General features: G+C 37.9%; 2 protein-coding genes across 4 annotated transcripts in view; both read left to right on the plus strand.

Moving 5' to 3' along the window:
* Positions 1–3446: 3446 nt before the first annotated feature.
* Positions 3447–4600, plus strand: LOC139711644 (uncharacterized). The gene has a single exon (XM_071623504.1). The coding sequence runs from the start codon at positions 3494–3496 to the stop codon at positions 4409–4411; it is 918 nt and encodes a 305-aa protein (XP_071479605.1). The 5' UTR covers positions 3447–3493; the 3' UTR covers positions 4412–4600.
* Positions 4601–11563: 6963 nt separating this feature from the next.
* LOC139711645 (galactosylceramide sulfotransferase-like) overlaps positions 11564–25449 on the plus strand; it is a 32109-nt gene continuing 18223 nt past the window's right edge. For all 3 annotated transcript variants that reach the window (XR_011709529.1, XR_011709530.1, XM_071623505.1), the window contains exon 1: positions 11564–12071. Coding sequence is in view for 1 of the 3 variants with exons in the window: in XM_071623505.1 (XP_071479606.1) it covers positions 11869–12071 (203 nt within the window). In the remaining 2 variants the exon portion in view is untranslated. The remainder of the gene's footprint in view (positions 12072–25449) is intronic.

Consider the following 25449-nt stretch of genomic DNA (forward strand, 5'->3'; position numbering starts at 1 on the left):
ATACCGCCGCTTGTTCATCACCGTTTGCTGGTTGCCGTGAATTCAATTTGACTGATCTAGGCTTTTTGTGTCCTGCTTACCTCGATCGGTAGCCTGAATAAACAGTTCCTCCCGCGAGATCCCCGGATTATTATCATAATCGGCGCATAATGGAACTGGCGATGCGATACTGTTTGAACGGAAATTTCAACCTTTAACTCTGTTCAAAGGGCGGTTACTCTTCAAACAACTATCATCGCTCACTGGTTATAAAGTGTAGGACAGATAATATTTTACAATATGAATTGTCGAACCATTTTGCGGACTAATTCCTTCAGAGTTGCGGATACCGCTTCGTTCGGGTGACAAAATTTGCAAAGATGTTATTTCTATGATTCTACACTTCGTGTTTCGCTGACTCCTTGAGTGTCGAAGTATTCGAGGCATCTGTAGACATTGCAAATCTCATGCGCCTCTATTTTGAGCCGTATTGTCAAAGGTAAGCCATTTGGGATTGCTAAGATTGACGTCGTAATTGCTAAACAGGATTAGAAGGTCATCATTCATTTCTGAAGTGGCAAAACGACCTCTACCTGACTGCTTGTCATGTTCGAGTATAGGTATATATAGGCTTCTGCGAACGCGAAAACTGAAGTGTGTTGTCGATGATGGTGTCTGTACAAGTACTTCAGCTCGCGCTGCTGTGCAGTAGCTAGTATTATTAAAAATGAATTCAAAAAGTGGGAGGAGTGCGGTAGCTGGTTGTTCCTTCTGAAACCAATGCAGAACGTGCTTGCTTTTCACTTATAATTTAGGTTGCAGAAGGTGTGGCGCTACTGTGTACTTTGCGAAAATATAGTATTTTATATTTTATCTTATTTTGCTTTTGCTCTCGTTATATGCCTGCCAAAATTAGTGTTGGCTTTATACGGAATAAACTATAATTACTCCAATTGATGCACAATAGTCCATTAGTGCGTATTTGCACAACGGTAAAGTTCCCCAAAGACAAGTACAAATGCCTAGCCGAGTTAAAGGTAACCTTTATAAATAAGTAGAAACAGGCATGACTGAACAATACCAAAAAAAAAAAAAAAATGGGTGATTGAAAAATTGCTTAATAACAAGCTTTTCATTAAGCTGGACACAAATCTTCACTTAAATTCATTTCGTAATACGAATTAATATAAAGAAATGAAAAAGAACATGACAAATTCCAGCATCAAATCACTTCAAACTATCCATAACTTCCCGATGATTATTATTCATACAGAAGATGTTGTAACTTTTTAATCATCAAGCAAAATCATTAAATTTGACATTCTTAATGTTCAAAACAAGACGAAATTATGAGACAATGACATGATTAGATCTTCTACAAGGGGTATGGTGTGATTTGCGCCTCTTTAGTGATTCGCAGAAAAGTGCGAAACTATATATGGTATGTAAATACTTTAGTATGAATAAAAATGCAACTCTGCTTCTACAGTCTCGTTTATTTAATTTCACTTTTCTTATCAAATCATCTCGAGCTTGGAACACAGAACAGAGCAGTTTGAAAATGTAGGCCTAAATTCAGACATATTCAGACATATATAATCAAAGATCACAACCCGGTTGAATTACAGACTTTCCTTGCACCTGCTGTCGGTTTTCTGCAGCAAAGAGACATTAATATCATACCTGTAGGTTAGAACTGGTCTTATTTCTCGGGAAAATAATTGTAAATGGTTATTTTCATAAAGAATTGACGTTATGCGTGTAAAGAATAGTTCTTTGTTAAGAGCACTATCGTGCCCGGCAGATTGGGACTGCGGTCTGTGGTCAAAGTAGCACTCATCTGTGAATATGTATAGGTGTAGCCTCTGTGTGTGTGTGTGCGTGTGAGTGCGTGTGCGTGTGTGTGTGTGTGTGTGTGTGTGTGTGTGTGTGTGTGTGTGCGGGGGGAGGGGCGGGGGCGGGGCAGATTTGCAGGTGTTTGGATTACGGGAAGTAAGGGAATTAGGAGGGATGGCAAGTAGTTGTGCGGGCATATATAGATTTCGATTCTGAGACAGGTGGGTTTTCGTTGTGCGTTTTCATATCAAAGGAAGATTCGGCAAAGTTATATGTTTACCTTGCTTGCTTGTATACGTCATTGCGTGATGATATCTTTTTATTGAAATTATGTGAAATATTTTCAGCTATTTTCATCGAAATCTTTTTTCAATCATAATTGTTTTATTTTCTCAGCAAATTTAAAGTGATTGTGTAAATATTATCGGTATTTAATAGATTCAGAAACGAAAAAAATCACTGAAGAAGAAGATACGTTAGACAAAAAAGTGACCACACTAACCCTCAATCAAATAGCGTAATATCTGAACTATGAATTGGGTCAGGTGACCCCATTCCGGGTCTTCATGACCAAATTCCAAGTATTTTTTGACCCGGAAAGGGGTGTGACCCCAGTGTACCCGGAGTGTAAGTTTTAACCGTCTGCGTGCGACATTAATTTCTTGTCCATGTGGCATTTTGTGCACATTTGAGTCATTTCCACAGAACTGGTTAAGCAAAATGGGCCAAGTCTGGCAGGGGTATTTCTGTACCAACTGTTGTGTGAAAATGAGAGGGATCTGTTGAGTCATGCATGGGCGAGCTCAAGTTAAATACAAAATTGGTCACTTTTAAATAGTCACATGGAGTTATTTGGAGAATCTTTGGAAACACTATGTTTCCGGTGAAGTTTTAGTGTTAATGTTGTCTTATCACCCATTGTTTGTCGCGTGTACTATATGAACACTGCGCTATAGCATTTCTTGCTCCGTTTTCGCACTGTGCTCACGCAACCATTAAAAGCAACGACTCACTCTAGTAAACGTTGGTACAACCACATTTATACGGTTATTTGCTGGTAACAATGTCCTGATATCAATTTTTTGACAAACTGACTGTATTCTGCATTATGATAGAAATGATAGTCATTTCCCTTAAAATCGTGTCTACGCATTCTTAAAAAAGAAAGAAAAACATATGAAAGTGTCAGGATGGGTGTGAGAGGGTCAAAGAATGGATGATAAAACGGCAAAACACCAGAAGCAGAATGTTTGACAGACCCCCCCCCCCCCCATTAAAGATATAAGTAAAAGTAAAAGTCTCATTCTTCTTCTGATAATCAAAAATGCAAAGTTCACCGCTGTGAAGTTACTGTGGCCTTCTTTGCTCGGTTCGAGTTATGAAGACATAAATTATGGGGCAGCTAGGACCCTAAAGAAAATGAGTATAAGGAAGGATGAGAGTGAATTCAGGTGTGTTAGTGATAGCCTAATGTTCCGTACTCCTTTGTTCTAATCACCTTTACTTATACAGTGTAGCGAGAGTCAATGAATATTATATCTTGTCATTTTAAGCGCTACCCTCTGAATACCTGTTAATTAGATACAATAAAAAAATAATCTGTTTCTACTGCGTTCTCTTTCTAGAAATATTGCCATTTTAAATCGCCTCGTGGTCTGCACGTCGGTAATCTTCCAGAATGTCTGATGACGTCATCAATCAGCTGACTCTTGACGAAGCTCGAGCTTTCCTCAGCAATGTACTTGAAATGACGTCACCAGAAAGCAAGCTCCAGTCCGACCCTGAGTCTTTTCTCAACGAACTGATTGTGGCTTGGCTCCACCATATCCCCTTCCAGACGATCAAGGAGATTTCTGTGCCGCACCATGAGCGCCACCTGCCATCGATTCCCGAAATCAAAAGCGACATGTTTTCCAGGTTGGGTGGGGTCTGCTATGATCATAGCGTTTTCTGCTACCTACTGCTCAAAACGTTGGGCTTTTGCGTCAGCTTGACCCCTTGTGACGTAAGTTATACGGACAGTCACGCTATCTCCATTGTGCACAATCTGACCAAAGAGGGCAGTAGGCACATCGTCGATGTGGGCACTGGCTACCCGACGTTTCGCGCCATTCCGATGGACTTCGAGCAAGTTTCGCCAGAGTACACCGACTCCTTCTTGCGCTACCGTTACATCTACGAAGGAGACCTCATCATTCGCCAGCATCACGTGGACACCGACCCGAGGGCCGCTCTGTGGCCGGACCGAGTCAAAGACGGCTGGTACTATTTCATCTATATCCACCATAAGACTCAGGTGAGCATTCCCTACTTCGACGTGGCGATGACCCGTATCTACAAGGAGCTCTTGCCGTCCCCTCCATATTTGTCCAGTCCTCGATGCATGGCCTGGCCGAACAAGCAGTTCGTCTGCATCAAAGACACAACACTGTTGTTAGAGACAGTACCCGGTACGGTGAAGAAGTCGTATTTGAAATCTCGCGATGACATTCTTGCGGAGTTCAGCAAGTACTTCCCCCAAGTACCTCTTGACTCGGTTGGGGTTGCCCTGCGGGATGAGAACGTCAAACTTGACTTCACTAAAGGGCAAAACTGAGTGAATTCACTTATGAATGAAGCACCGATGAATAATATAGTTATATTATGAATTATAGTCATATATATCTACTGTATCCATGATAAAATCTGAGAAACAGTAACTGTTGTACCCTATGCATCATTTTCTATCAATGCGGCTGACCCCGATTTGTACCAAATTGCCTTGGTAGTTCATTTTCGATATGCAAAGTATTACATCCCAACATTATCTTCACGACAAAAGAACAATAAGTTCCGGTAAAACGTCATCATTTTTTTTTTTTTTTTTGCCAGGTAATGGTAATGGATAAGACTTTTTTTAAAAACCAGTTCACACCTCGAGATAATCAATGGCAAGGTCCTCTTGAGGAACACCTTGAGGAACAACACTGAACTGAACGTTCAGTAAAGTGCCATGCAATGTGACTTGAATGATTGTAGACCATCAAAGTATAGAAATATGTAGAAGCAAAGGAAATCATACCACCCTGCGTCAATTTATAATTTTGTTCATTGCCCAAATCTGCGAAGTTCGTTCAACCAATCATGGTTCAACACATGCATTGCTCATAGTTTATAAATAATCCATGCGGGCACTGGGGGGCGTGAAAGGTTGTGAATTCGGTATATTAAAGGACAAGTTCACCTTCATAAACATGTGGACTGAATGAATGCAACAATATCAGTAGAGCACATCAGTGAAAGTTTGGGGAAAATCGGACAATCCGTCAGTTACTGCTGAATGAGAAGACTACTACAATGATGTCATATGCGTACAATGACATAAAGAAAACAAAAAGAGAATTTCACAAAATTTTACTTTTTGAAAAAAAGTGTACATTTCCTCAACTTGTCACGGACGTATGTTAAGGGTAATATCATTCCCCTTGCCTTCTGAAAGAGGGAAGTCAACAGACCTTTTATTAAGCGAGGAAAGTGAAAATAATGTTGAATTTTCTTTACAATTTCTTTACATCGTTGTACTTATATGACATCACAAGCTATAGTAGTCTTCTCATTCAGTCTTCAGTGAGCAGAAACTTCAAGAGTGCATAACTCTAGAACGGATTGTCTGATTTTCCTCAAACTTTCACTGATGTGTTTTACTAATATTGCTGCATTCACTCAACCCACATGTCTGTGAAGGTGAACTTGTCCTTTAATGACCATCCGAAGTATTTCATTAGCCAGCCAGACAAGAGACAAGGTTGTCATCGTTGTACGTGTTTAGCAAAAAAAAAAAAACCTTCAGTATTAGCATATTTATCTAAATTTGTAAGGATGGATTGATAAATGTTCTGTTCATGACAAAGAGAAAAATGGCATGGTTATCACGAATAGAAAGATTATGACTTTCCAATGTATGTGAAGTAAAACGGAGCAAAACTACCAAAGAAACCAAAACCCAGCCGAATCCCTTGATTATCATTTACCAGGGCCCCGTTTTATCAAAAGATATAATCGATTATAAATTTTCTTAACACACAGGCTGCTATAGACTTATGATAGAAATCATAATCAATTATAACTCTCAATAAAACAGGGCACAGGAGTTCATGAAACATGTTTCCTCACTTCGTGGAGTTGCACTATTGAATCAATAAATGCAGTTCATCTTAATAAGTGACTTGTGCCTGCACAAATGTGACAGTGCACCTCAAAACAAACAAAAAGTCGCCAGACATGAATTTTTAGTTTAGACCATTTTCTGAAAGAGCAGACTTTAAGCTTTAAAATGATATATAACTCAAATCAAATAGACTCTCCTAACCTATCTAAATATTGGAAAGAAAGCACAAACTCAGGAAAAGTGTGAACTGAGAAAAGAGACTCTGAAGTACAGTGTCTATTCAAGCGCTTAATCTTTACCAAACCGTGCTGGCTGTGCGATGAATGGGACAAAAACAGGAAGTAAACCACCAGAGTAACAACAATGAAGGGATTATCAGATTAAACTGAAATTGAGCATGCCTCATTAACACATTCTGTCCATAATTAATGCCAACTTTTAAAGCAGTAGCACTATCCTTTCAAAAGTTATTAGAGTTGAAAGTGAAGAGTGTGGACAAGGTTTTTCAGAAATGAAAAAGGGATTCTAAAGACACACCTAATCACACTATTCTACCCAATATGTTCGAGATAAACTGCTAAGAAAACATGCTTTCCTGCCCGTTTTATGATACCAAATTTTAGCATAATGTAAAAGAAGACCCGCTCTTTCAGAAAATATGAAAAAGTCAAGTTCGGCTAGGTTGACCCGTTTCACTTATTTTCAGTCCTCACGCGAAATCAGTGTGTGCGACTTTATGTTCGTTTTGAGGTGCACGGTCACAAATAGAGGCTTTATAGACTTGTTATTGTTAACTTAACTTCACTCATGTATCATTCAGGTCTCAAGAAAATAACTGTAATGTAAGGTTATTCCTTTCTCCGAACACCCTGGGCGTTCTCATGTTCATCATGGTTACACTGAGTTTCATGGCATTGTGCACTTTATTGATTTAATAATGACTTGCGCTTTTTGTGATGAATCAAAATGATTTTCGTTTAACTGCCTCTTTGTGTTTTATATTGTAGTTTCATAAATCTGAGTATTAACTCTTAATTCAGTATTTTGTTAAAACCCAAGTATTCGCCCTGATCTACCGTAGAAAGAAAGTTCGCACAGTGTGCCGCCGCAGGATGAAGAACTCGGTCAATCAAGACCGTGCGATGCGTATAAGGCTACATGCCTTGATTACAGCAGGGAGGTGCGTCTCACCTCCCTGATAATGTTGATGATAATGTTGGTAAACATGTGTAGCATCACAGTTCTCTCTCTCCCTCTCTCCCCCTCTCTCTCTCCCTCTCTCTCTCTCTCTCCCTCCCTCTCTCCCTCTCTCTCTCTCTCCTCAATCCACCCTCACCCGCCCCCTCCCTGTCTCTCATCAATAATTATTTATCTCTTTCTGGGATCATAATCGGGAATTATCTAGCGGGCACTTTAAACCTTTGGCTTCAAGATAAAAATGTGTAATAGATGTTCTGTGATAATCACACTTTCACGCTATCAGCTTTATTATGCGTGTGTTATGTATAAGACGACCAGTGTTTGTATATGCCTAAATATTCACCATATTATATCCCGAAATGTAGGCTTACAGGGGGATTAAGACATTTAGCTCAGAATCATTTGGTTGAAAAGGATAACGAGAATCCCCAATATTGAAGCATTTTTGTGTTCAAGTATGTAGGCCATACAGAGCATCTCCAACATTTTCCTATACCTACAAGTTTTCTGTAAATTTATCCTTTACTTTGTATGATGAAATTTATGCACTGTATTCAATTTTTGTAATATATTTATATGTTTTTGTTGGAAATGAAAAATAAATGAATGAATGAATGAATGAATCTCCTTCCAAGAGAACTTAGTAAACTAACGTGCATTATAAGCACTTGACTCATGTGTGCTCTTGATTAAAGTGTATTATATTTGTAAACGCCTGTGTTCTTGTGATATCCCACCCCGCTTGTCTCTTTTCCGTCATTATGATAAAGTTAATCATTAACCAGGTGCTAATTTCAAAACAAAGACGACGGCCATAACAAGTCTTCAGCGAATACACTGTGCAACCAAGGAGGTATAGGCGAGCTCGCCTAGTACCTCCTTGGTTATGGTACCGTGGTTTGATGAGTTATGCGGTTATCGACCTTTACACTACAACGGATCGACCTTTAATTCTTCAGGAATGTCAACATGAGCAGTGCTCGATCCTAGAGTATACCTTGACACTCATCTGGTGGCCTGTTCGGACCACCAAAACTGTGAAATTTGGAATTTTGGTGGAGCGAAATAAAAGGAAATGTAACAATCCATTTATAATTTTTGCTGTCCAAAGGGCCATCAAGAGATATTATACGTTTTTGGAAATTTGGTGGTCCGACATACATGTTTATTGGCCCAGTGCCACCGGGCCACAGCTAATGTTGAGCCCTGACATGAGTCCCATGAAGGGGCAGAAAATACATTGACATTCAACATTAATAATTTGACAGAGCAGGTAATAACAGACGCTAATCACCACATGACGTATGAAAGCAACTAAAAACTGATGACCGGCGAACATTATACATGAAGGCTCATAAAGCAAGCATTACGTACACATACTATGCGTGCGTTCACACACACACATACACACACACACACACACACACACACACACACACACACACACACACACACACACACATAAACACACACACACACACACACACACATACACACACACACACACACACACACACACACACACACACACACCATCGCACACACAAATCCACAGGTGAATTTGTACCTTTTAAAGGGATTGTACAGTACTGGTTGAGGTAGGGATTCATGTTTTGAACATTCCTAAGTGAGATAATGAAAAGCCTCTAATGAAATATGAAAGAGCATGTAATTTTAAGAAGGATTCAATGTTTATTCGATGAAAATTGGTTTTCAAATGGCTGAGATATCCAAAAAAGTGCTAATAATAAAAGGCGACATGCCCCAACTTTATTAGTATCTCTTTGTTTCACCTTGTTTTTGGATATCTTAGCCATTTCAAAACCGATTTTCATCGAATAAACTTTTGATACCCCTTAGAACTGCATGCTCTTTGACATCTCATAGAGTGGTTTCTGAATATCTCATAAAACGTTAAAAGCTAAATCTTCACCTCGACCAGAACTGTACACACCCTTTAAGATCGGGGGTCGATGCCGCTGTCTTCATGATCTTTCTGAGCGATGTAAAGATTCATTTTGAAAACGAAAATAATGTGGGGATATTGACTATTTATCATTTTGCTTGTTTTTATCAAATGAAATTAAATTTCACCTAATGATAAAGCATAATATGACACAAAAGTAAATCCCATCCAGATGTGAACAATTCTTGAAATCTGGGCTGTGCGTTGGTAATTATTTGAAACAGATGAAGTCACAATTAGAATATTGATCTGGAAGATTTTTTTTTGGGGGGGGGGAGGGGGGGGAGGCGTACCCAAGTAATCTGAAAAAAAGTAGAAAAAAATATTGTAAGATATTAAATGGAAGAAGTTAGGCATCCGTTTCGCCAAGTAAGTGATGTTGAGGGTATCATGATGTCAACATGCATTCGCACCGCAGAGATCCTTATTCTGCATACATTTATGACAAAAGGGCCTTCCTGACAAAACGAAAGCTTGCTCGAGACTTGGTCGACAGAGCAAGAACTAATGCATGCAAGTTGAATTCCAGGTCAGGAAATGTATTTAGCCAGTAATTATCACCTGCAGATGGGTGGAATTGCTTGTTACAAGGTCATTTAGAGGTACAAAATCGTAAATCGGAATGAATATTAGTCCATCAATACACCGTTTTCGCAATGTATTCATTTCCGGGAGCATACAGTGTTTTACGAGCTATTCCATTAACCTGCTCCTCTATGAAATTCAATAGCTGCAATGGAATCTAGTTTGCATGCATTACATGTTGCTATGTCGGACCAGCCTCGGACAAGCTTTCAGGTTGTCAATATACAACCTTTGTTTAAAAGGTATGCATAGAATTTGAATATGTTACGAAAACCGCCTATTTCTTTCATCCAGTGGTTGTTATGTCCGATCATTTCCTGTTAATCTTCTCGTTAGTTGTCAAAATCAACCCTTGGTTTTATGCAGGCCTATGCATAAAATTAAAATGTGTGCATTGACCATCCTGATTTTTACCGGCTCTAGGTGTTTGTCCTGTATGGAGGAAATGCCTCATAAGCTCGTTTAGGAATACTATGATGTGTAAAGGTAAATGCAAAGGTACATCTTTAAGAGAAGAGTGATTTTCCCGTATGGGGAGAATGCCTGATAAGGTCATTGAATAGGAATATTCTTTGTGTACAGGTATAATGCAAAAGTTCATGTTTCAGCAGAGAGTAATCATCCCGTAAGGGAGAAATGCCTGCTTAGCTCATTTAGGGATAATTTATGTGTTGCGAGACAGGTGCATTAGCGTGCATCGTTTGAAGGTGCATATAACACTGTGATTTAAATCAGGTTTAATCCATCATTCATCTGCTAGTCGTTCAGGAAGTTGATCATATTTTATTCTCAGCACGCTTGCGTTCTCAAAGGTTATTGGTGGCACCCCGAATCCCCCGACCTATAGCAACATCAGAGGTGTGCAAAACAACTTTACACTAAGGAATAAGGGAATTAGAAAAGTTAATGAAAGTACGATGAAAGTTATTGATTCACCGGGCTTCTGAATAGGAAAATAAAACGGATGTATGAAATTGATACATAGTCAGTTATTGTCTGATGCGACATCAGTGAGCATTGAACACTGTTTCCTCGCGTGGCATAACTAGAGTTTATGAAAGAGGATATCAAAGTCTTCAATATACCATACAGTGTGACTGATCATCGAGCTAGTTCAAGTAGTAGGCAAGTTTCACTGAAGAGCTTTCACTCGTGAAGGGAGATGACTGATGGGAGAAAGAATAATTATGTTAATTATGTTGAAATGGTCTCAAGGAAGACTCGAAAACTCGATGAAACACTAAAAGAGAGCATTTGAAATCAAGACAAATCAAAACATTAACACATTCCTCACAAATTCCATCTTTGGTTTTATTACATCATGGGCCAGTCAAAGTACTCTGTGAAACATGCCTATCCAGTAGTCGGAAAACCTCTGCCAAACCTGGAAAAAAGCTTCGTAGATTTGCGATTTCATTACTAGTAGGTCTACTCGGCTTCTTTAGATTGTAATTCAGTACTAACGGCGTCGATCGCCATAAGACGCAAATTGAGTGACCATTTCTGGTAGACGTTAGCGGGTAACTGTCAGAATAAGCCATTCAGTAAATAGTTCTTGTAATTGAATTTACCATCATACAGCTCAGTTAACAAATTTTAACTATTCGTAATGAAATTGAGCCATGATCATGTTAACCCGAGTCCCCAGATTTCTTGCGAACTATAATGTATATCCTTTGATTATCGAACAGCCACCGCATTTACTTGCTAAAAGACAGATAATGTAAGCGGTGGCGTCGGCCTGTTCAATATCAGTGATCACAAGTTCATCTCTTCTTGTATCGCGGTCATGCTTTTGCCAATGCACGCTCGTAAGTTGCTTGCCGTGCCAGATAGCCGTCGCACGCAGGCGTAAGCATTCTCTCTGCACACCACTGACTACGAAGGCCCGAGCGGGTCGGGCAGAATTCGCTGTGTCTAGCAGATGAGATGTCGATTACGTGGATAACGACCAGTCAGAAGAATTCGAGAATAATTATCAAGGCATATTATTACCCCGCCAAGCCTGTCTTCTACACACACACACACACACACACACACACACATACTGTCACTGACTTCCGCTCTAGCGTAGCTGCACGTCATCAGCTGATGCCACAATCTGTTCTGGGCATCCTCGGGCACTACTCTCCGAGAGGTCTGGTTGGGCAAGTGAATGAAAATGCGCGGTGGGTCGCGCGGCAGCCGGAACTTCTGGTTTTACACAATTCTGTCAGTTCTGTTCGTCTTTTCTCTTCACCATAATGGAGTATTTGATCCAATTCTTAGTCCAGGACTGGGAAAGGAGGAACAGTCCCGCCACGCTGATGACCAAAAACAAGAGAGTAGACATACCGTGCAGTTTTCGTTGAAAGAAAGGTAAGCAATTGTTAATGGTGTGGATGCTCAATGTTTTAACTTGCACCTGTGTTTTGTTTCGGTGTTGCAGACGACATGAAGAGGATACATGTCTGTGAGGATGACAATGTTGCCGAAATAGAGTGTGAAGAGACACAGCTTGTTTTAATGATAGACTATTTGAATGTGATGACTTTTAACGTCGAGTGTAAATATCATGATGTATTATCAGATCAGCTTTCGCGTTTTTAACCTGCGTTGTTCATTCGAAATAAGGGGGGGGGGGTGTCAGTTTATGGGGGATCGAGACGTCTGTGTAATTTTGGTGCATGGATGTAGGGGGTTGACGCAAGTGTAAAATTTGCTTGTCTCTGAGTTCGACTAGTCTCAGCGAGACAGTGATATAGTTCAAAGATGAGGAGAAGAGGTTACCGTGGTAGGAGAAGTATTCAGCAAAGAAAGAACATTAGTCAAGTATGCTGAGTGCGGGGAAAACTTCGTGAAATAACATTCTTTCAGTTGTCTTACACCTGATGTTCACATAGCATGCACACAGCGGTCAAGTGATTTAATCAAACGTGAATTAGAGCTGCAAAAGAAATAAAAAGAAAAAAGAAACATCAAAGATAGGAATAACTCTAGCCATGGAGCTATAACACGATCCAACCATTGTACAGATGAGAATCCCGGTGGAACATCTTTATCATTTCCTGCGCAATGTTGTACATGCGTTGTTTGTTTTTCTGCTTATTATTTGGTTGGCAGTACACTTGTATCTTTAGGATGTATAAACTATTGAAGATTCGGACGAAATGTTCAGAAAAGATCAGAAATGGAACCAGACACACGGGGGACACCTGATTACATATAATCGTTGTTTCCAGGACTCGACTTAACAGGTTCCTATCACGTATAACGAGATAAGTGCAGGTCAGAACAACCTCAGCAGCTCATTACGTAACTCCTCAAATATTACGCAGGACTCCTTATTCAATTTAATTCAATTCATCTTCACTGAATTCTTTTTAACCTAACTTGATTGAATAGATGACAATAGAATATTTCAATAACACCAAAAAATTTAAGCTGAATCGCAGTAAGTAAAATATTAAATTTACGAAATTCAAGGGAAATGCATGAATTGGCAAAACTTTGAGCTCTCTGAAATGCGTGTGTGACACATTTGGCTATCTCTTATCCTTTGTTTTTCTTTTTTTGAGCCACCGACCTGAATGTTGGGGGAAAAAAGTAAGATAAACACACTGATATCTTTGGTCCTGGCATTGAACTCTTGGCAACGGAAATCCTGATGGATGTACTTACAGAGAAAGAAAGAATGAGACATAGCAAGAGAAAAAGGGAGAGGGACAGAGAGGAGAGAGAAGGGAAAGAGACGGGGAATGACATTAACCAACAGACGGGATATCCTTACCTTCCTCGTGCTTCCTCTTAAATACGAATGACCCAACAATTAGCCTTCGCTCCAGACTCCTTCTTTGTTCTCTTGCCATGCTCTAATGTAATAAAATAGTAGATGAATTAGGTTTCAGTTGATTTTTCCTTCATTCTAGATGTACGACACAGACACTCCGGAGGAAAAGCATAGTTGTATTGTATTGTATTTCTATTGTATTGAATTGTATTGTATTGTATTGTATTGTATTGTATTGTATTGTATTTCCGTCATTAAAAAGATATACAAACAAAGATAAATTACATAAAATAGACTTTCAACAGAGGATGACCCTACTCAGCGCTTCTATCGTAACAGCGCTGTTTTACAGAGGGGTCCCTTACATGAGAAACAAACAGTATACAATGTAGTTACATAAGAAGAAAATACAAATATTCAGAAAAATACTTCAGATGAGAATTATATACAATTATTAGCTTCGATGATAAGAATATAATTATGAATTATGCACACACACATACACACACAAATAGGCATTTACGTGTTCGTATATTCTACGGTTAGATGATAATGCCACTTCATGTTTAGGTTAACTTCTTTAATAGTTACAATGATTAAGAAGTTACAGAATATACTATACAGTTTCGTTAAAAGTCGAAATGGGGTGAGAAACTCTTTCAGTACTCGTCAGTGTCGTGTTATTACGGCGCTGCAATGATATGATGCGAAATATGCAGTAAGATATACAGTGCAGCGTAGCTGTTTTATAGTTCATTCAGTTCGTTTGATTCAAAATATACAAGAATATATCATAACACAATTTTAACGTGCGGTGGCATTTCGCTTAATGTTTCGATTTCTACGAGTTTCGCTTGAGTCATAGTAACCCATAAATAGACGAAGAAGTTTCAGATTTCTGAAGGAAATCAATATCAGACACCCCAGCGTGCTGTGAGTTTCGACCACTGGACACACACACACACACACACACACACACACACACGCACACACGTCCATATAAAAATGAGCACGTTGTAGCTGCAATCAAAGGCAAAACGTTGATCACGTGTTATTATTGAAATATAAATTTGAGGACTATGTCTCAAATACCACGCAGAAGTCTAATTTCATCAATTTAGTTCCCGTATTACTGGCTGAGGTGCGCTCTTATTGCAGTGATTTTCTCGCGCAGTAAGAGTCTTACCCCTCTGAAGTAATATTCAATCTGTGTTGACTACTGATGCGGACAGGTGGTGAGGGGGCGGGGAACATTCTCTAGTTTGTGTGTGTGTGTGTGTGTGTGTGTGTGTGTGTGTGTGTGTGTGTGCGTGTGTGTGTGCACGCGTGCACTCTTTCTGAGTTCCATCTCGAGATTCTCGAAAGGCCCCCCTCAAATTGTGTTGAATTCAACACATGTGTTGAATTCAACACAATTTGAGGGGGGGGGGGGCCTTTCGAGAATCTCGAGATGGAACTCAGAAAGATTTTTTTTTTTTTTTAATTATCATTACGATATTTTTAGAGCCAAAAGTGCACCCCCACATCACTGCAATTGTATCATACACAGTGCAACTACAGGGATTATTCAAAATTTTCTGTCGTCTGCATCTACTAACCTTGACGTTATAATTATTATATGTGACCGTGCATGACAAAACAAACAATAAGTCGCACGTGGGGACTCAAAAAAGGTGAAATGGGTCAACCGAGTCAATCTTGAGTTTTTCATAATATTTTCTGAAAGAGCTATCCTTCTTCTATAAATATCTTTAGTTTGGGATCACAACGTGAATGACAAAGAGTGTTTTCACCAGTTTTCTTCAGGTAGGTCTTAGACTTAGAGGCCCCCATTCATTTCTGGAAATCCTTTGCACACTCTTCACTTCCAAGTCTAATAACAGTTGAAAGGATAACGGTACTGCTTTGAAAGTTGACAGTAATCATGAACAAAATGTGTTAATAGAACATGCTCAATTTCAGCTTAATCTGATAATCCCTTCATTGTTGTTGCTCCGGTGGTTTACATCCTGTGTTTTGTTCCTTTCATCGCACAGCTAGCACGGCTTGGTAAAGATTAAGCGCTTGAATAGACGCTGTACCTCAGAGCCTCTTTTCTCAGTTCACACGTTTCCAGAGTGTGTGCTTTCTTTCCAGTATTTTAATATGTTAGGGGAGTCCATTTGAATAGAGTATACATCATTTTAAAGCTTAGAATCTGCTCTTTCAGAATCTGCCCTTAACTAAAAATTCATGTCTGGCGATTTTTTTGTTGGTTTTGTGCATCACATTTCTTCAAAATTTGAACTCTTTATACCTTTGACTACAATGTATGTAGCGCTCAAACTCGCTTATCTACATTAAAGAAGTCTCCTAAGTAGTAACACGTGCACCCCGGAACCTTTAAGCAGAGGATAAACATTGTTATGTCTGAAAATCCAGAATTGAATCTGCGGCAAGTAAGGATATAGAATGTCTTGCATTAAAAAAAGAAATCAACAACAACAACAAAGCCATGTCTTACCATTGTGAGCTTTTGCACTGGCGCTGTTTATGTTTATACCAGTACGTACTATTGTGCCTATAATAAGATGACTTGGCTGTCGATGACGCCACGAAAGGCAAAAATGATATTTTAGAGCCGCGGAACTCTATCAGACAAGGGGAGAAAGACACATGAAATTGATTAAAAAAAGATACATCCATGCGTATTGTATTCAAAAATACCTGAATTTATGATGCGAAGACCTATTCACATAAGTAGAAGTATACATTGGATTGCATTTCTAGGGAATAGTTTTACCTTTAACTCTTCCAAATTCACGCCCGGGACTTTGACAACGTCACCCTTGGGGAAGAAGGAGGCAAAAGGTAGCGGGGGGGGGGGGGAGGAAGGATCATAGCGAAAGGATGCACACAGAGATGGCACTTAGTATCCATGGTTACGGCGATCAGGGTGTTTCCTTCTCCACCGTCAAGCACGATTGATGAAGAGGCTTGCTCGAGCGATGACATGAATAAATCAACGTCTCCTCTTCGCTCGTCTGACAAGGACACTTCACGCAAACCCAAGACTGTCCTAGTTGGCAAATTGCCGTATGCTTATGGCTTTGTCCGTCAGATTAACAGTAGGGCTATACACACATACACACACATACTCTCATACACACGCACTCAACTGCAGTCGTGTAAAACATGATGTTAAATCAGATTGAAGCAAAAATAGTACTGCTATAATTGTTGTATTGTGGTTACATTATATTTTGTAAATGAACTCGCTTCCCACTCGTGTGAAAATAAACATCATTAAGTTGTCTCCGTTCATTTGATGCTGTGATATGAATACCTGGTACATTTCCAATGACGCTTGGTAAAATTCAGCCCATGTTTTGTTTTTTGTTTTTAATGTTAAAAATTTTTGGAGGTCAACAGCACTAGCCATACTTTTCCAAATCGTTCACATGGATTCAATCTAAAAATCATGTTGACTGAAACCTTGCTAATTGTATTTTGTCTCGTGACAAAACTCATCTTCCCGTGAGACTTTTAACTGTTATTACCAAAAATATCATGTTCAAAGTACGAATTTGTTCAATCTTGCGGAAGGCCGCGTAAGGGGATAGTCTCTTTAGCGAGTATGAAGTTAGCATAATACATAATAGCAAAATATAAACTACACTGTTTGTGACCATCATGTATAGGACACAGTTTTTGTTCACCCGTGTGTAAAGGGGATGGCTAGTAACTGATATGTGATAATCAATGGGAATGCTGGGGGATGATTGTTCCAATCCTTGTGGGATTCATTTAAGAGTAGGCCTACATTATATCTATTGTTGTGTGAAAATTATTTGCTTCAGAATGGTCTCATATTCAAGTAATGTGCAGTTTAATGTTTCCAGGTTTAGCATGCCTGTACAGCGATCGTTAACGGGCCTGGAAACATTAAACTGCACATTACTAGAATATGAGACCATTCTGAAGCAAATAATTTTCACACAACAATAGATATATAATGTACTCTTAAATGAATCCCACAAGGATTGGAACAATCATCCCCCAACATTCCCACTGATTCCCACTGATCAGTTACTAGACCAATTGGGATGGTTTGTATGTGTATGGGAGAGTGTACTAAAATGGGCATATTGAAATCGAGTATCTGGACGATTACTGTGGAGTAGGGTTATCTCTATCCTTGGGTCGATGTCTGTTTAAGAGATTGACGAAATGATCTGCATATAGTGTCGTGCATTCCCCGTGCATACCGTCGCACGCAGTCGTTATCAGTTCGTGTAATTGCTTTGAGGTAACAACGGCTTTGGTCGTGATTGAAACTAGTGGTGACTGCTTTTAGCATTCACGCAGCAAGGTTGCGTGTAGTTCACAGAGTTGCTACTTTTGTCAACACTGTCCTTCAGATAGGACAATGTAAGCTGTATTTCACACGAGATAAACAATTCAAAGGCTATAGACAAAGGAGCCCATATGAAACCTGTACTGGGCCTGAAGAACTCAAAACAGCAGACGAAAGCCAACAATGAAAAATCTTAATCATAGAATAAGAAGTCTTATACTCTTGAGTAACTGAAGCAACAAGAAAAATAACCATAAAACACGTACAGTGCATAATGACTATGTGAATATGTGTAACTGATCTTGTGTCTGTACATCTAAGGCTCTTGTTGACGGTGTATGTCTCATTGTAAGATATTTCTTCTTCTTCAAAACATTTTCCTATTACCCAAGTTGGCTATATTTCAGTTCTAAAAAAAAAATGCACCATCGTATTCATTGTTTGGGCTTTTTGCGCTGTTCCTCCTTTAAGTATAATAGTCAGCTTTCACAGGAGTTATTTATTCTTCATCGTTATTTTCATTAACATAATACAGTTATGTGTCACCATGTCCTGTTTATATTTTTTGAGTGAAAAAAAATAAACCCGGAATATTATTTTAATCATTTGGAGTGCATTACGCAGTTACTCATTATCTGTGCTACTAGCCTACATGGTGGTTCACTGTCATTATCAAGGTGTTCTGGACTGGCCTAGTGTATACTTCTTGGTCACGTGTTGTCTGATACACATGCACCGCAATCAGACAGCCCACATTTATAGTCTCATAATAATAATAATCTTTTAGTTGTAAAACAAAGAAAGAAATAAGTACATATTTTGTCATCATTTTATATGTTGATGTTACATGGCGCCACAAGTCTCCTTACATCCTGCACATAAGTTTCACGGAATGTCATTGTGTTTTTTTTTTATATAGCAAAAAAAAAAGGAATATTTTATCCTTCACGTGGAATTGTTGTTACATCGTAGTGTCCTAATCATTATGACTGTTGGGGAAAAGGTGTGGTTGTTCTAAAATTTATGAGAGTATCAACCGATACTTGATTTTTAGTATACTACTATTGATATTTTGTGATCAAACAAATTAGAGATTTAAGATGTGATTATATATCATTATAGTATTAGGTCAGAGAATTTGCATGATATGACTGCAACCACAATTTCACAATGTCACTAATTCTTTGAAAATGACTGTGTTAATCATTAACATTCAACAACATTATTACTTTGTGCATGATATTGATGAAACTTATGTTTTTATTTTTGTGATTTTACTCCTCTTCATATCAACGTTGATCTGAGAATTGAAAATGGAATAATCATAATATAGTCTAAATCCATTTGCCTCATCGTTGCTTGCTTATACAAACATTTACCCCACCAACTCAGAGGGGAAATTTAGCTCAAAGTGATTGCGACAACAACAACAACAACAACCAGGAACTTAAATCTTCTATCATCTGTGTTCGCGATTTACAAATCACTTATAAATGTAAAGAATAAAGAACCTTTGGAAAATTCTGCAACCACTTTATAAAGTTTATATAATTATGAAAGGGCTCGAATTAAAGCTTTAGGGAGATATTGTGTTAAAGCAATGCCATTAATGAATTACCTGAGATTGAATGGAATATGAATGCTGAAACATTAAGGACGCACACACACACAACACACACAGACACACATGTATATATATATATATATATATATATATATATATGTATATAATATTTATATCTATGAATATGCGACTAAAAATCACAAAATGAATTCAAACTCTAAAACTAAACCTAAATTCAGCGCAATGTACTACAACCGTCTATGTCAAAATTAATGTATGTTCAAACCGTATACGGCATAACCGTGTATGGTATATAGATGCATATTATCTTCTATGTATTTACAATCCTTAATGAATTTGCAAATGTATCCAACCTCAAAATTAACGTAACTAAAACTCAAGTAATATGGATTGGGAAGAACAGAACTTTTAAAAAAGAGATTTTACATGAGTACAAATTAAACTGGATATCTGAAGAATATTTCAGGTACCTGGGCATTGACTTTTCAGTTAAGTTATCTGAAATGGTTAATCATAATTATCAAGAAAAGGTTAAAGAGATAAAACGTCAGATAGCGATATGGCTGAAAAGAACATTGACTCCTTTAGGGAGAGTAACGATAGTAAAATCTTTATTGATACCCAAACTGAATTATTTGCTTTTATCTCTTCCAGAACCAAAATTAAAAATTATGAATGATGTTAACCGATCTTTTTATAAATTTATATGCACGATAAACCTGATAAAATAAGTAGGAAACAAATGTGCCAATTATACAGTGATGGTGGGGTTAAAATGACAGATATTTTTATACATTCTAAATCATTCAGAATATCATGGATAAGAAGATTCTTTTGTTATCCAAGTAACAAAAATCTCACTTTACATGTTCCAATCATTCTTGCCTCCATCATACACATCTCTCCACTTATTCATGGGGGCTGAACATTACAAAGAATTAGCCATTTCAATGCGCAACCCATTTTGGAAAGAGGTATTATTAGCCTTTTCAGATCTAACTCAGTCCATTGTAGATAATATCGCATGTCAACCCCTTTGGAACAATCCTAGAATACAAGTTAATAATAATGTAATTTATTATAAGTCATGGTGTGCTAAGGGGGTACGTTTTGTTAACGATGTTCTAGAAACAGATGGAAAATTTCTTACATATTTTGATTTTCAACGTAAATACAATGTACAAGTAAACTTTCTTCAATATTATGGTTTGTGTAATGCTATTCGATTTGGTTATAATAAAAATGTCATACCTAAGATTATGGAACCTACATGTATTATCCCTGAAACATTGTTTTTAATACTGAAAGTGAAAAAAGGTTGTGCACATATCTACCAGGCTTTCTTGAAACATAAGACAAAGGAATGTAAAAGTCTTATAAAATGGAAACAGGAGTTTGATTTTGACAATATCATTTGGAGTTTTTATTACCAAATTCCCTTTTATTCAACTGTCGATGTAAACATGAGATGGTTTCAGTTCAAGATGCTAAAAAGAATTCTTTATATGAAAGACGCTTTATTGATATTTAAATTAGTAACAGATAACTTATGTACTTTTTGTAATAACAGCGAAGAAACAATTATGCATATATTTTGTTCTTGTATATATTCAAACGAAATATGGTCAAAACTTGAGCTTTGGCTGTCCCGTAATGCTATTCATATTAAGCTTACAAATCAAAATAAATTATTTGGTTTTTATGGACGTAATAACAGTGCCCTCAATTGCATTATGATTATAGTAAGGAAAGAAATTTTTACAGCCAAATGCAAAAATTGTTTGCCAGTTTTTGAACAAATCATGTCAGCGATAAAAAGTTATTATGAAATGGAAAAGTATATATGTAAAACAAATCTGAAAGAAAAGAAATTTATGAAAAGTGGTTACATTTTACTAAATGTTTCTGATTGTGTTTTCTTATGAAATGATTTGTCAGGTAATTTTCTGACACTTTGAAAAGAATTTGCAATTTATAATTGATTTTTGTAACTGTTTGCTGTTCTTATTGTATGTAGAATGGCCAAGAATATCATGTGTTAAATCTGCATGTACATACATATCTCTTTTTGTATATATTTGTGTGTATGATATTATTTAGTAAAGGAACCCTGAGGAAGGGGAAAAAAATATATTATCTTCTATGGTGTCTACAAATGCACCAGCAGCACATAGCAGCAGTAAATTACTCCATTCACGTTTTACTTGGGTGCCAGAGTCGCATTTTATCTATCTATCGTTGTTTTTTTTTTATGCTTACAACGAGTTAGATCCAAACCTCAGGAATCGTAGCCTACAATGATCGCTGCTTGTACGTAGGAGATAAAGCTGTGAAATCGACATCTGGTCAGTTCTACCTCATTTAAAGTTCGTATGATCCTTTTGCAACCTTGGCTTTACCCTGGCTTTCATAAGCTGATATAGAGCGGCAGGTAATTAAAACCTTTCCTCAGAATGACAAAAACTGGGAACTTCATTTATGATGGCGGGGAAAACAGTACTATAGATATCCAGTGAATTTTTCGGACCCCGAAATAAATCCCAAAGATTATTCTCGGTACTAGAGTGAGTGCATTCTCGAGTTACACGGGTTATAGTTTTTTAATCATTCAAAGAGAGAGAGAGAGAGAGAGAGAGAAACATCTTTTTAAATTCTTAACATAATTGCTAGAAAAAAAAACTAGAAGTTCTATCATATTTCAGTATGATTACTAAGAAAGGACATTTATGTGACCTTGGCTCAGATTTTAGCCGCTGTTAAAAAAGAAAAGAAAAAACAAGGCAACAGCATCTTGTGTTTTTGCGACACCTGAAGAAATCTGAGATTGTCTTCGATACGCACGTGACAGTAGTTTCAGTATATAGTGTCGGACTATTAATAGACGAGGTTCATATGTATGTATGTATGTATGTATGTATTCAATTCAATTCAATTCAATTCAATTCAATCATAGTTTATTTCCAATCAACGAAAATCAAAACATAGTACAAAGTATAATGTCCTGAAATAATATTGTTCAAACATTTGCAGAAGAAGACTCATGTAGTATACAATATGAGTTATATAACAACAACAATGATTAGGAGGAACAATGCATATACTTCGTGGGCATGCGGAAAATGAATTCAATTATGGAAAATAGTGATCCACTAAAAAGCAAAGCTTGTGGGACGTGGATAGCTAGATAATCAATGAGTAAACAATGTATTATTCCAAATTCTTTATAACTATTGTATCTAATATAGATCATTTAAGTCTTCTGTAGAGATATACATATATAAGTGATATACACTGTATGTATGTATGCGTAGTTGTGTGTGAGTGTGTATCTAACCCATCTGATTCACGGTGCAGGTTACAGATGCAGGGGAGGGGGGAGGGGAGGGGTGGGCTAGGAAAATGAACATATATAAATCTCGGCCCATAAAATGCAAAATTTCTATGTGCTTTAAAAAAGAAAGTGCCTATCGTAACTGTTGATATTTATAGATTCTGACTCACGCTGCCGCAAACGTGAAAAGTTCTGTTTACCTTGGGAGCAGTGATCTTAAACAAGTTCCAGATATCACTTTTGATGCATATTTGTAGGTCACTTGTATCACAAAATATCCTACCACATACATTTTTTTTCTTTTTGCAATTCAGGTTGAAATATAAGGAGATATCACAATTTTTTTCTCATTAAACCATAACTGTCATTGACCGTAGATAGTTTAGTCTAGAAACATTTTCATTTTAACTATTGTTCACATATTGTATATCTAACAATACTTGACATCGATTATACTGGTTCAAATTTTAACATTGGTTGTTTCTATCTCTAACTTACATTTTAGAACTATTTTGACACACTAATGCTGGGTTTTTGTTTCATATGCAAACGGTGAAATATGCTTCAACGCTGCGAAATAAGAGTTGTTTAGCCCGTGAAGCTAACCCTGTGTGTAATACCACGTAATCATAATTTGCTGCAACTATAGTCGTCATAATTCTCGAAATAATTATTACAATGGTAATGAACTATGCATTGATATTCTGAGCTTACCCGTTCACATGATAAGTTGTAGTAATTAATTATGTGCATTCTGACGCATTGACCGATGATCGTTAAAATGCCCTTCGCATATAACCAAGTGGCGGATATTGCATAGGATAAAATGCGTGTTAATATTCGACTGAAGAAAAAAGATCAATGCTATTCCTCGAAGTTTTATCCTGACTATTGATCATACAAGATCAATATTCCACTTTTCGTTTACCTTATCAATATCATTATTACACAGACCAGGTTGGGGTGTGGTATGAAATAAACAATGGCCATGGGAGAGATTTAAGTTATCCCATACCGACAATTAGTAATATGTTATATCGAATTTCCCATTCAGTTGTAGAAATAATCGAATGTTGGAACATTACCTCAAACAAACCAGTGCAAACAATACGCCGAAATGTTTTGACATGTAACGTGAAGCCAGGTGAAATGAATTAAGGCAATGCCCTGATGAGGTGGTCTTTTCAACGATCTGGGGCCCTTTTATAATGAGGATTGAGATACATTATAAGCTGCAAATTTTAGCTAAGGAATATAATCATCTCGTCGAGTCCACACTCGTCCACTGCCACTGATTGGCCGTTCCCTGACCGCAGCCAAAAGAAACTGTTACGAAAATTCGACCTATTACGTTTACCTTTCTAGCATACTGAAAGAACAGTTGACTTACCTCATTCAGAAAGCAGTGGGTATAGTAGCCTCAACAAAATGTCAGGAACACCTCAAGGGAATTTGCACTTTTCATTTAAAAAGATGAAGTTCTGTGGAATTTATTAATTCATGTCGTTATCATTTTCTGTCCCTAAAGTTATTTAGGAATCGAGATCTTCCTATGATAAGATCGTATCAGACCAGGAAGTCTACTCATGAAATATTCAAAGATGCGAGATCGCATAGGGTATGAAGAAGTGAGGTTCCTTTCGGGCATGTTTTGTTGTGGCTGTTGTTGTTGTTGTTGTTTTTTTTTTTTGTATAGAGTAATCATCCAATAACACTTCGCTGGGTTGGTAAAACCTATGCATAAATTCGTTCTCACGAGTCCCCGGCGATGCAAGTTGCTTGTTGGACCAAATCCCGCTTCTCTATTGTGAATTCATCTTGTTGTTGTTGTTGTTGTTGTTGTTGTTGTTGTTGTTGTTGTTGTTGTTGTTGTTGATGTTGTTGTGTGTGTGTGTTTGCGTACATGTGGTCGTAGTTGTTGTTGCTGTTGTTGTTGTCGTCGTTGTCTTTGTTATTGTTGTTGTTATTGCTGTGAGTTAACACTTCGCCTTGCCCACAGCTACCCTTACCTCGCTGGTAGTTTTAAGAAATACGTTTACATGCTCAGCTATGTGACCCTTATTTTTCCCCGTGCTATCCATCAGTCCCAATGGAACTCATACTCGTCCCTTGGGCAGAGGGTGAGGAGGAGGAAGATGCATAAGTTTTAACCTGAATTGTCGCGTTTGCACGGACAAGATAACTCAATACATATACCTCTTCGTGGATATAATAATGCCGAAGGCTGATGCGATGGGGGATAGCAGGGTGATTGTATAAGTGGGATTTCTGGCCGCAGGAAAGCCTCGGGGAGCCTCTTCATCCCAGCAAATGAGATATCATCGGCAAATCAATCACACCCGCACTACAGCCATGTTGGGTTGTTTTCAATTGCAGACTTGATGCCGATGTGAAACTCCTATTTTGTTTTGTTTTTTTCTGTTTTGTTTTGTTTTGTTTTTGGGGGGGGGGGGTGGGAAGGGTGTTTCTTTGACCCTTTACAATCTCCAGCGATTTTCGTCATGTATTTTATAATGGAAGGTCATGCAAGTTCCTTCTCCAACCCTGCATTTGAAACTTTTCACAGTCGTGTCTTATTGAAATTATATCCCTCTTAATACAAAGGCAATCACCTTACAAATTCTACAGCCCTTTTATTGCAACACAAATCGTCCATTGTGTGTATATTGTCACGTTACATTATGGCAGTTCCATTTCCAATTCCAACTGTATGGC

Source organism: Diadema antillarum, unplaced genomic scaffold (assembly GCF_040938485.1).
Source record: "Diadema antillarum isolate AM-2024a unplaced genomic scaffold, OU_Dant_1.0 seq00001678_RagTag, whole genome shotgun sequence".
Taxonomy (NCBI): Eukaryota; Metazoa; Echinodermata; class Echinoidea; order Diadematoida; family Diadematidae; genus Diadema; species Diadema antillarum.